Raw genomic sequence first — 13621 nt, 5'->3', positions numbered from 1 at the left:
CACCAGCGGCCCCCGCGGAGCTGTAGAGAGAATCCGGCCGCCGCCTGCGGGAGGAAGCGCCACTCCAGCGGCGCGCAGAGGCCAGCCCAGGTGGGCCGGGAAGATAAAGGATATGTCCGCCACCACCAGCGGCGGCCCACCATGCAGCAGGGCAGAGACTCAAGGTATGCGTCCAGAGCGGGGCCCCGAATACGCGGCCTCGCAGGCCACAGCGGAGCAGCTGAGGCACTCCGAAAATCCGTATCTTCTTTGCAGCGGGGACGCTCCGGAGGCCTGGCGGGAATCAGGCCACCAACTGCAGGAGTCGAAGTCGCCGCCACCGTCCCTCCAGGGACCGACGGATAGGGTAGCGGCACTGGCCGCCACCGGCACCCAGCCCCAGGAGGAGCAGGGGACCAGAGAAGGGGGCGCCTCCCAGCGGAGCGTGAAGGCCGGGCCCAGACGCAGGGCAGGCAGGAAGGCGGGCCGACCCGCCGCACCAGCCCGCAGCACAGCAAGGCGAGGCAGCCAGGCACCCCGCCCAGGTCCAAAAGCCGTCTCCCGCGAGACACAGGGGGGTCGGGGCCGCAGCTGGAGAACGCGGCCCCGAAGGCCTCAGTTGTCGGGCGTCGAACACGGGGTGAACTCGGTCCCGGAGCCGCGGATTTCAGGCAGACACGGCTCAAAGTGTCGCAGAGACCATAAGCTGTTTAATGGTCACGGTCACAGCCTCCGATGGAGCAGGGAACCGCTGATTAAGGCGGATATAGAGCAAACAGGGCACGGAGCAAGAGAGCTAGGCAGCCATCTTGCAGGCTGCTCAACAGCGCCCCCCAAGAAGGGGAGTTCTGAATTACTTTAATCAAATCAAATGCATTGTGGATGCTGACTGGACTTGGACTTGCTTTATTCATCTAGTTTGGGCTACTTCTTCTACTTGCTTATTCTATATTATGAATCTTACATTTTTATTTTTCTGTTTTTGTGTAATACTTGATTCATGGGCATAAAAATGGCCGCCGGAGGAATACCGTTAATTTTAACTGTTTGGAATGGAGCATCTGCTATTGAACGTAAGCAAGAGCAAGCCACATCTTCCTTAGGGGTCTAATCTCTCGCCCTGGCTTTTCAATCAATACTTGGCAACCCTTGCCTACTGCATTTCTATCTTCTGCTCCAACTTCCAATGCTATGCTGACGACACACAACTCATTTTCAGGCTTCCCTCTGCCACCTCCTCTGGCTCCCTCATCTCTGACTGTCTAATCGCCATTCAAAATTGGTGTACCGCCAACGATCTCTGTCTAAATGCAAATAAAACTGAGATCCTCCTCATCGGCACCCCTTCTCCTTCCTTCCCCCTTACTCTCTGGCCTGCCGCTCTCGGCCCTCCTCCTGCACCTACCAGCGAAGCAAAGAACCTCGGGGTCATCTTTGATTCAACACTGTCCTTCTCCTCACACATCTCTGAAGTCTCAAAACAATCTAACTTCTTACTACACCTGTTCAGAGGTACCTTTCCCTTCCTCTCCTTCCCACAGAAGCTCACTGTCTCCCAAGCTCTGATTCTCTCCAAGCTGGACTACTGTAACAGCCTCTTTCTAAAGCTACCCGCCTCCACCCTCTGCCCTCTACAGCTAATCCAGAACAGAACTGCAAGACTTTTCCTTGGCCTCAAGCCCTGGGATCGTATCTCTCCAGCACTGAAATCCCTCCATTGGCTCCCAGTGGATGCAAGGATTAAATTTAAAACCCTCTGCATTGTCCACAAGGCTTTCTGGGGCCTGGGTCCAAAATACCTTAAACTATCCCTACGTAAATACCTCCCTTCTCGAGCCCTTCGCTCCTCTACCTCAAACTCCCTCAGGGTCAGCCGCTTTTCTAAGAAACGTGCAGTGGGCAGATCTGTCCTCGGCCGGATCCTCTCTTTGGAACGGCCTCCCTGCCACCCTGAAACTGGAGGAAAACCATCTACAATTCCGGAAGCTCCTTAAGACCTTCCTCTTCGCATCTGCCTTTGACACTCTCCTCCCCTGCTGATCTGCCTTTCTCCTCTCAGCACTGCCTCACCTGCCAACGGGGCCCCCTTGGCCCAGTCACCTATCCTCCAGCACTGCCTCCCGGCCACCCCTGCACTGGGGCCTGTTATCTGTACCCTCACAGGTCCCCCCCACTCCTTTCCTGCACTTATCAGATGCTACCGAATCTGACTTGACCTGCACTGCACCCTACACTGGCTGCCCTTAACACTGCTCTTATCACCTTATTTATTCACTTATATCCACTAACGTATTATTATCCTATGCCTTGCACTTTGGCCCCCACTCCCTCTTTCTGTTGCACTTTCCCCCTTTTCCCTTTCCCATGCACTTGTACGTTCTCAGTGTGACTGGGCCTAGTAAGATCGTTTGTTTTTCTTTTTCTCCCCTGCTCCCCCTCCCTTTGCCTGGTCGCGCTCTGAAACTCCTGTGTATGGGCGCGATATAAATAAAATATATCATATCATATCTTCACCGTCATAAGAAACAAAGAAAAGAAAAGCACCTTTGACAAGGAACGTAACGTAACATTGTATGACGGATTCGGAAATGGTGGAGTGCGGAGGAAAGGGAGTGGTGGCACATCAGCTGATCTTGGGGACCTGAATGGAGCAAGCAAAATGACGGTGGGCTCAGGTGACGCATGACTGTAAGAAATAGCTGGCATACGGTAGCAGAGCGTAGTATGCGGTCTACGCGTCCTTCTGACACAGTGGGTGCTCTTTGACCCAGAGCTTGGTGAGGGAGGCCCCCTGAGCCTTACCGGCACTCTTTAGGGCCGATGGGGTGTCCCTAGATCTGTTTCCAGACATGATGGATTCCGTGTGCAGCTGTGAATCCCTGGGTGAAGTGATCAGGTGGCGCAGAGAGAGCAGGGGGGGCCCCCAACCCGCAGGGGGAAGCCAGATGACGCCAACAGGGCCACTATCCCCCCCTCCTCCCCGGTCCCCCACGGCAAGCAGCAAATCTCCGCACAGAGCAAGCGTCCGATGTATTGTGACCCACCAACGAGGGCACCACATTAAGTCTGTCGGTCCGGGGGGTCTCGGCTTTAGCTAAGGGACCCGGCCAGGTAATCGCAGCTCCGGCCCCCACTATGTCAAAAAAAGTCCAAAGGGGGAGGAGGGTCTTCCCAACTTCTCCGCGCAGGTTCTGATTCAGGGAGAGACGTTCCAGGGAATCCAGCCCCACAGTCACAGCCTCCTAGATGATGGTCTAGGGGGGAAATATGGCGAAGGCGCGGGCCCACAGTCAATAGCAGCTCAGAGCACCACAGCAGTTGGCCCCTGCAGCCCCCCACTCGTTGATCATATTTCTGGCTCTGCGCCATGTTCCTGAGCCTGGTATCCCAGTCCCTGGTGATCGTCCGCTCCTCTGCCATAGACTCTTCGTGTGGGGGCGCAAATAGGGGTTAAAAAATTGCCCAGTCAAACGGCTCTCAAAGTCACCCACTTGCTGCCTTATATTCCAATGCCGCTTCTGTGCGCCATGTCCAATGTCCGGGCCCCGGGACGGCTCCTCTGGGTCCAGCTCGTCCCGCGTTCAGCGAGCCCCCCGCCGTCAGGAGCTTCCCAGGGTAGCGCTGTGTCCCGCGCCGCCTCACTTTCGCCGGACCTCCCCCATGGGAGGCCGCTAGGGACCAACACCGGGTTCCAGTCCTACCAGCTCACCGGGGCTGCCCGCCCGCTCGCTACGCGCGAGGCCGGCCCACTGACGAGCCGCCCAGACCGTCACGCCTCACTCAGCAGGCCAGTGACAAGGGGACACCACCAAGCCCTCGCCCGCCTTCTCAGGGGGTGCAAGCCCCAGAGGATCTCGACTGTGGCCGCGCGTCTGGAGGTGCCGGGGAGGGCAAAAGCGGCAGAAGAAGGTGGCTATGTTGGCCGGGACTCGCGCGGGTTCAGGAGCTCGGGGGCCGCGATGTCCGTTACTCGGCGGCCATCTTGGAATCTGACACAGTAGTTGCTAATGGGGCTTACATTGTTACATTGTTGTGTGCACTTTGACAGTGGTTTCCTTGAACGGAGCTATATGATGTCTAATGGCTGATGGTATCGGTTTTGCTTTTCATACGGATACATTAAGTTGAGAGCAGGTTGCATTCACTCGTTCTGTTAACGGTCTTTCACTAAAGAATCCCCACCGGGCGTGACATAAATATGATAACAGCTGCCCACTGGGTTCTGCTAAGCTCTACATCTTTCTGTGGGGTGCCGGTAAGCCAGAGGAGTGTGGTCTCTGTTCATTCCCAAGCTCGATATTATCTCTCCTGATGGTGTTACTTTGCCCAGCCCCTGTCAGTCCTAATAACAGTGCTGTTTGTATCGAGAGACAACAACTATCGACTAATCAGCTGTAAACTTATGTGATGCATGGAAATGACTGTGGCTTATCATGCCCATCCTTCTCTCTCGATGAAATACTACGCATCATTTTGGATACCGGCAAATGCAGGGGTTAATGCTGCAGTAAACAAACAGTGCCATTCTCTATATTTTAAGCTCAATTTCTCCAAAGTACACTTACAGACTGTGCAGGTCTCATGACGATAATGCGCTTTTACAGGGGCGTTCCCACACATGATTTCAAATGAGAAGTTGATTAAGCAGGCAACCGAACTGAGAGAATTGCCTGTTTTGAGTAAGATCACGTCCTTCTATAGGCCTGCAATGTGAAAGGGGTTGACTCTGCTATTATAAGACGGAAGGTTATAGCAGAGATTTGGAGAAGTAGAGGGGATGTAATTTTCCTACAAGAGACACACTTAAATGAACAGACTGGATGTTATTTGACTAGTTCCAAATATTCACAGGTGATTTCAAATTATTATGACTCCAGGTCAAGAGGGGTAAGCATAATGTTCAGGAAGGGGTTACTGATCTAGATAGAGAAGCCAATAAAGGATGAGGAAGGTCGAGTTCTATTGCTTGATGTACTTTATGACTGTAGGAAGGGGACTATTGGGAGGGTGTATGCCCCATGCTCTCTGAGTGTGCAGTTCTTCAGTTTGTTGAGTATGCTGGATAAAATGGAGGGTGAAGAAGTAATTTTGGGGGGTGATTTCAACGTAGTGATGGATAGCAAACTAGATCGGAGATCAGATTGTAGGTAAAATAACGAAAACGTTGGTGAAGAATTACAAGCTTTTGCATTCAAATATGGACTTGTTGATGTATGGCGGGAACTCCAACATGGAGAGGAGGAATACTCATTTAATTCTCCAGCCCATAACTCATACTCGGGGATTGATTATTATCTTATTAGTAATAAACTGGTTAGTCAGACATTGTGTTTGAATATTAATGAAAGAGGAATTTCGGATCACACGCTGCTTGACATGCAGCTTCATTTAAACGGTGTAGGGGAGAAGTCCAAGAGGTGGAGGATGCAAGCAAATATACTTAATGATCCATATATTACTACAGGGTTGGAGGATTTTATTAGGAAATACTTTGAGGAGAATAAAGGTTCAGCTGATGTTAAAACTGTTTGGGACTGTTTTAAAGCAGTGTTATGAGGTGAATTGATAAGCAGAAATGCGCATGCTAAAAAGAAAAATCAAGAAATGATTCAAAAGATGGAAGAGGAGGTTAAGGAGGTTCAAACGATTTGTGCGATTGTAGAACCAGAATCGAATAGAATAAAATTGAGAAAGCTAGAAGGCGAGATGAAAAACCACGTACAAACACTAGCGGCAAAAGTTATTTTATATGAAGCAGCTGTTTTGGGAATTCGGTGATAAGAATGGTAAGTTGTTGGCCAATAAATTCAAATGGATGCTGACAGATACATGCGTTTCTTACATACAAACTGAAGGAGGGGATACGTTGCACAGGAACATCGAAAATTGGTAATATTTTCAGGTTTTTTAGGAGCGGTTCTATAGGGAAGAACTCTATCCTAGTGATGAAGACTTGGGTAACTTCTTTGATAAAATTACTCTTTCAAAGTTATCTACTGAGAAGAAAACTATACTTGATTCAGTGATTGATGTTGCTGAGGTCTATAATGCAATTTTACAGATGAAAGAGGGAAAGTCACCAGGGCCGGATGATATGGTTTCAGAGTTTTATAAGAGGTTTGCGACTCAGCTGTCACCAATTTTATGTGAGATCTTTAATGAATTTATATCATCGGGAATTCTGTGTCACTCGATGAAGAATGCATTGATCATTGTTATTCCAAAACCAGATAAAAACCATAAAAAATGTGGGAACGATGGGCCAATCTCTTTGTTAAATGTGGATCTTAAAATCTTTACAAAAATATGGGTAAATCGGCTGATGTCTTGTATGGGGGATATGATTGATGAGTCTCAGGTGGGTTTTACTCCAGGAAGGTTTGGTTATGATAACATAAGGACTGTGTTGAACGTTATTGGGGTGCATTATGGAAAGGAATCAAATGGGATTATAGGTTTTTTGATGCTGAAAAGGCCTTTGATAGGGTTAATTGTAAGTTCATGGAATATGCATTGTTGAAAATGGGGTTTGGTCCAGTGTTTATGAAAATGATTGATTATATTCATCATGGTGTTAGGGCTAGGTGTTTGTTAATGGGTTGATTTCAGGGTCCTTTCCTCTATCTACGGGCACGTGGCAAGGGTGCCCTTTGTCGCCATGTTTGTTTAACTAGGCGTTGGAGCCATTAGCTGCATATATCAGACAATGTGAGAAGATTAAAGGGCTTTGTGTCGGGAATACAGAAGTTAAAATATTGTCTTATGCAGATGACATGTTCATTCTTCAGTCGAACCCCGAAGTATGCGGACCCATGTTGAAGCAAATGTCTAAGGAAGTGGGGGTAACTATCGGGACACAGAGTAAATTGGGACAAAACTGAAATCTGTTTTCTGTCTAGGACTTGTGATGATGGAATTTTGAAATCATGGAATTGTAGATGGTCTCCCGGGGGTGCTAAATATTTGGGTATACATATAATTGGTGATTTGAATAAAATCATTCAATGTAATATTGATAACATAATTTTGTCAATTACCTTATCTATTAAAAAATGGGAAAGATTGCACATACATTTATGGGCGGAAATTAATGCGGTTAAAATGGTTCTGTTGCCTAAGATGATATATATTATACAATCAGTTCCTTTATTGATTTATAAGAAACAATTCCTAAAGATTTATAAGCTTTTTCAATCCTTTTTATGGGGAGTAGGTAAAAGACCTTGTATTCGAAATATATATTGATGCAAAAAAGTTGAAGAGGGTGGTTATCCGGACTTGGTGAAATACTGTAAGGCCCCTTTACTCAGGAAGAGTTTGTATTATTTTAAGGATGGGAATATTAAAGGGGCGAATTGGCTACATATGGAAAGAGAAATGTGTGCTCCATATCACTTGGAAAACCTTTATACTACGGAGAAGCTGTCAAATAAGAAGCTAAAATTACAAACAATAGTGGCGACTAGACAGGCTTTGGGGTCGTGGTTTAGAGAAAATGGTGGTGTCAATCTGGAAAAGTGAATACCCTTCATTTGAATGACAGACGTAACTTGATGGCCGTAGGCCAACCGTCTTATGCACCGAATTATAGAAATATAGACTGATATGCTTGACCAACAAGCGGCCATTTTAAACGTAGCAAGAATCGCCATTTTGCTTGTTAACCATTGCTCATTGCTTTCTGTCTAAAACTGCTTTGCAGCTTGCAATTCTTGCGGATTCTGCTTACTCTGCTCAACTGTTAACATTGTTGTCTGAAAATGAAAGGGCAAGGTCGGGGGACTGAGGAGTTTGTTGAAAACTCCTCATGAGTAGCCCAGAAAGGAATGCCCACGCTCCCTCTCTACAGAGCTACAGCCTTGAGGGAGAGCTGCAGGGCATTTAATCACTTCACAGCTGCCAGCCAGTCTCGTACGATGATTGAATATGTTAGAATAAAACAGCTAAAGGCTTGAATTATGCTCTTCCTACGGCCCCCCTTCGCAAAACCCTTTAGAGCGTGTCGGCTCCCAGGACACGAATAGTACCTCATAGATAGCAAAGCATGGAATGTTGCTCTTCCCCCGTGTGCAGCTTGCTTCCAAGAACAGAACTACTGTGTTCTGTTCAACAACTAAAAGATGCCTCCACACTTTCTAAATTGCACATTGTTACTAGAATCGACATCGAAAGTGTCATAATTGTCATACCCGTCGGAAATGTCCATTGTCATCCCGAGTTCAAAGAAACTTAATAAAGGAGGTTGTTAAACATGACATAACTGATTGTATGATATGCATTTTGTATATATATAACTGATGTACGTAATTCGCTCTCTTGCGTCCCTCGAGGTCTAGGAAACTCACGTCGCAGGGCGTGAGACCAGAATTGGCCAATTGGGACTATATTTGCTTGCAATAAACCCTAGCATTGGGAATTTGAACCTTATGTCTGGCGCATCTTTTCGTGTATGGTTATTCCCTTGTTTCCATATCACGAGGGACCCCTAGGGGCCCCTTTCAGTGTTTTCAGCCAGGATGCATCTATTTGACATAATGAGACTTTACAACTTGATAATAAATGTTTGAATCGGCCGAGTTGGATTAAAAATTGTATTTTGAATCCAAGCAATATGCTGGATGGAAATAGATTGCTGCAATTTGAGGAATTGCAAAGTAAGTATAATTTAGGAGGTAGAGAGCAGAGTAAATATCTGGATTTGATTTATCTAATTAATCAAAGGAAGAGTATGATGGGTGGCTCATTCACAGAGAAATCGGTGATTTGTAAACAGTTGATTGGGCAGGAGTATAATGTGCGTACTTATATGCATTTCATGCCCATGGAGATAGGGCATATTGTAGCTTGGAATGAATTAAAGGATGCATGGTCGGGTGATGTCAATGTGGTCATTTCGGAAGATGATTGGAGGAGTGTTCTTAGAGTAAGCATGAATTTGGGGAAGGATATGAATTTGCGTTTGGTTAGACAGAACTAGTTGGTATGGTTTATTGGACACCAGTTAGGATGTTCAAATTGAAGTTCAGGACAGATGAATTGTGCTGGAGTTGTGGAAGAGATAGAGGTACCCTTTTACATCAACTTTGGGACTGCTCAAGAGAGCAGGATTTTTGGAAGGAAATAGTTGATGGAATTGATTTGGTTTTTGGTATAGTTATGCAACGATTGGCAGCAAATATAAACTTGCTTCTACATAAAGAGAGGTGTGCAAACACCAGAAAACATAATACATGGATTAATAGGGCTGTGATGGTGGGGATTAAGCTGATCCTTAGGGTCTGGAAGACTAGGAAGAAACCTGCTGTTGAGGACAGGTTGGTGGAGTTACAGATTTTATTAAAGTATGAAAAGATCTCAATGAAAGATAAAGGTAAAGAGGAAGACTGTCTTTAATTATGGGGCTGTTTAATGCCTTATATGAATGGTGCAGTGGAGAGATGGTGGAAGGTGGGAGAGAGGAGTGGGAGGACACATTTCTCCACCCCTTTTTAAAAATTTTGTATTTTCTCTTCTCCCGTTATTGTTGTCTTTGTGATGTTTTGTGTGTGTTAGTGAGTATTTTTGATATTATTTCGCTTTTTGCTGTTTACATAGGGTGATTGTTTGTGTATTTAGGGGTTGTTGTACTGGGATTATAGATATGGATCAATGATATTGTTAAGATAATGATAATGATGTGTTATTTATATAGCGCCTTAATCCAAAGCGCTTTACAGAGCACATATTTACATACAATATCACCCAACCGAAATTGGTACTCATTTATCGACCTCGGAAGGATGAAAGGCTAGTTAGCCTTGCCGGGATTCGAACCTGCGACCTGCAGATGACTTTTATTGTGGTATTTTGGTAACACCTATGTGATGATACTATGTTTTGTTGGAAATTGAATAAAAAGATCTTAGAAAAAAAAAAGAAGAAACAACCACACCACCTGAGAGAGAAATACAGTCCTGAAAGGAAACCAAAATTGTGAAGCTAAACAGTTTTTGTAGGCAAGGGTGGTAATTGGCCAAATGAGGCCCAAGGAACTGATGTGTATAAAAACCAAACGGGCAAAGAAGAATTGAGGGGAAGGGGAACTATTCTCTGGAGCCAAGAACCTTCTTCCATGAAGAACTTTTGCTTGAACATTTTCCAAACCTTCCAAGGTTTAAGACTTTTCCCTTTTCACCTTTTTAGTTTATAGTATCAGGGTCAGAGTCGAACTTTAGACAAAGGACAGTTTGGGTTTTGACATCCTGACATGGACCCATCCTTAGTTTTTTGTTTAGACAGGATAACTCCTCTTAGACCAGGGTCAGGGAGGCATTTTCCCAACCCCTTTATTTACAATAAAAGTCTTTAGCCAAAAACATGGCAAACTTGTGTCCGTCTTCGATTCCTGACTCCTCACAGAAGTATTCTTTATGGAATGTTCGATAAATTGCAATTATGCACTTGCTCCCTATATCCTGCAGCGCACAACTTATTTCTACACTCCAACCTCTCATGGAATAACGGTCTTTTCGTATAGGTTGGATATGATTTGAAAATTACTCTGATGTAAAATGTACTCCAAGCTGCACGTTTTTTTCCCACACTTACATCCGTGAATGGATACCTTGAATGCATTTCAAGCACATTTGAAAAATCTAAGACGGGTACCATGAAGAATTCAAGTTCTGAGCTACTAGCCAGCCGCAAAAAGTCACTCACTGCCTCAATTCTACACATACACAAAGCACATCATTTCTTACTCGCCACCAGTGAATTAGCCAATGGCTAGTAGCAAGTGCACATTTTGCTATCTCATCTAGGACATACATTTCTGGAGTACGTGTGAGTGTAGAACCATTGATATTTTGTTAAAGGCAGACCTGTTGCTGCTTTGTGAGCTAATACAGACTTGATATTACTTTTGACTTCATCCAGGTGAATCCGCTGTACGAGAGCACATACCTCTTTGAGAATGACTTCCCTGCCCTCCAAGCAGATTCTCCAGAACCTGGTAAGTAGTGTTAGAATCACGATGCATGTCTGTGTGTTGTCTAAATAGGCCATTACAGGCCATGCCCATTAGATGAATAGATAAGCGTTGTGGGTATTAGGATCCAGACAGAAGAAATGAGGCAGTTTGAAGTCTGTAGTCACAAGCAAATTGTTTAGTTTGTCATGGTGGATGATCAGACACGTTTGTAATGAATCATCATTTTGTATATTTTGTATAGGGTGGGATTCCTATGCAGTGATACACTTGAGATGAGCTGTAATGTGAGCCGATATTGTGACAGTGGTTGAGTTCTCCTATGCTTTCTTAATAAGTCAAGGGGGATCGAGTGATCATGGGCAATAGAGTGCGATGTTTTAGTTAAAGTACTGGGTGGTAGAGAAATTAGTAGGCAGTTAGTTGGGCAAGAAGTGTAGAATTTGACTAGATTATAGTGTTCAAGGCTGAGTTTTCTGAAGATCTGAGATGGGACTGTGTGTGGCGGTGCTCATGTCTCTGCAAAGTATATGTTTTAAACGGATGAGTTTTTGGTTAGTCGTATGAATATGGGCAGTGGTGGGGCATTGTGTTCTGTTTAGAGTGTAAATTGCCTTCTGCGGTCCATGGGATGGAATCAGAATTTGATGAGCGAGAGAGCATTTAATTGCAGCACATGCGACTACTGAAATGTCTTCCCTTCTCTACATATCTTTGTTTTTTTAGTATTCTATACTTTTAATTGTATCCTATCTTTTATCTCCTTGATAGACAGTGCTCTCTTGCGTCCCAAGTTCTTTTGTAGCTTTAGAAAAGACACAATCTAAACGTGGCAGGGCCGGTGGCTTGTTGTGTTTTGGTTAATTTTAAATGTGTGGACGTCAGTGCTTTTGTGGCCTAGGAAGAGGCTAGTTGTAGAAATGATCTAGGCTAGTATAGATTACTTTTCATCAGTAGCATTTTGTTGCAGAACTAGCAGTCCTGTTTTTTCCAAATTAGATTTAAGTGAATTTTAAAGAAAACAATACTGTGCAAATGCACAGAAAGAGCAATGGCACATTCAAGCTTAAGTATACTGTCAGTGCATTAAAACTCCCTTTGCACTGGTTGACACCTTTCAATCTATTAACATTTATATGCTGCAAAATTTTACTTTGAAATCTAAGTCAATATAAAACCAACTAAAATAGAATACAGAAAAGTCAACTTGAGCGATTATGCTTCTCAGCAATTACATTTTATGGTCTCTCTTTCAACCAGTGTGAGTGAGGGCGGGGTAGGGGGTTTAATAGCCACAAAGCCCAGTGTCTTAAAAGATTGAGACCACTATTCCTTAGACATTTCTGTTATTATCCTAAGTTATTGGACTGCACTCCCTTGTGCAGATCTTTAATAGAATGAATCGTTTGGCAACATATTTTAAGAGGAAGGGATACCACTCTGAATCTATATTTCTCATGAATCATTTTATGAAGTGTGGTACCTACTCCATACCAAATAGCTCCCATGCCTTTTGCTGCCGTTCGATTTTTATTTGGTGGGAATGGGTGTTTCCATATCATGGATATACACTCTTGCAGATAACAATATTCTATGAGTCGTACCTGGCAAATGGTTTGCATTCTCAAACTCCCTGGGGCGACTGAGTAGCACTTAATAGAAGATAAATATATCTTTCCAAAAGATATATTATTCCACACTTCCTCCAAACTCGCCAGTATGTTGTCACGTCACTGCACCCTCTATAAAAGAGGGAGCTGCTATAGTACATTTCTAGATATCTTTGAGGGTGTTTGTTACCATCTGTGTAATAATTGTATACGATGTAACTTGTATTGGCTGGCAAAATATATCTTATGGTTTTTCACACAGTCTGCTCCAGATGTCATCTGAAAATACTTTCCCAAAGTTTTTCCCCTTGAGTCCCACTGTGTATTGTCACATGCTGCTCGCCCTAAGTAGTGCTCTCTAAAGCCATGTTACAAGCCCCTTTGACACTATGCCCATATCTAATTCGTATTCAAATGATGGGGGGAAGCTTGTCTTTTATTTGTCTTTTGTAGCATGTTGGAAGGAGTTAGACACGTTAAGGACATTTTAAGGGTTCTTGTACTTCATAAAAGTAAAAGGCCTATATTCCCCTCTCACTAAAGCGATTACCCAACCTAAATAATTAAAGGTGCTCGTAAGTCATCAGGAAGTCCAAAATAAATGTCTCGGTCCAAACCTACTCTACCTCACCCTACCACTAATATTAACATCTCAAATTAGGCCAACAGAATGTCTCCCTACTCCTTTCTTGTCTACTTGTATTCTTTTCATAGAAATGTTCCTCTTTACAAACATAGATTTCTTAAGATAATCTTCTTGGATATTCTCTTGATATCTCCTTTATGTGCTCTTGTAGCTCTTACAAAACACTCCTGGACCTTGTACTCTCTATAGTGATAAGCTTATGACAGCTTTCTTTGAGACACTCTCTCACATTCTTGTCTTTGCTTGTATATATATCAATGTCTTTAAATTCAACCTCTCCTAGGTTTGATATGACTTTATCCAATGTTAGTCTCCCCTCTCCTGGGTTCTCTGTATTGGATTATTACTTATCTTATATTGTTCACTTGACCGTCTTATCTCACAACACTTATTACATGTTTTGGTGGCGTGTTCTTTGCA

At 44.4% G+C, this 13621-nt stretch overlaps 1 protein-coding gene across 3 annotated transcripts in view; it reads left to right on the top strand.

Annotated features, from left to right (window-relative positions):
• GALT (galactose-1-phosphate uridylyltransferase) overlaps positions 1–13621 on the top strand; it is a 784930-nt gene that overhangs the window by 241086 nt on the left and 530223 nt on the right. For all 3 annotated transcript variants that reach the window (XM_069626827.1, XM_069626825.1, XM_069626826.1), the window contains exon 3: positions 10894–10969. In XM_069626827.1, coding sequence (XP_069482928.1) covers positions 10894–10969 — 76 coding nt within the window. The remainder of the gene's footprint in view (positions 1–10893; positions 10970–13621) is intronic.

The sequence above is a fragment of the Ambystoma mexicanum genome, chromosome 6p, assembly GCF_040938575.1.
Source record: "Ambystoma mexicanum isolate Mex_15411 chromosome 6p, UKY_AmexF1_1, whole genome shotgun sequence".
NCBI classification, from domain to species: Eukaryota; Metazoa; Chordata; class Amphibia; order Caudata; family Ambystomatidae; genus Ambystoma; species Ambystoma mexicanum.
The sequence above is the reverse complement of the archived record's forward strand: the minus strand, read 5'-3'. Positions and strand labels throughout refer to the sequence as shown.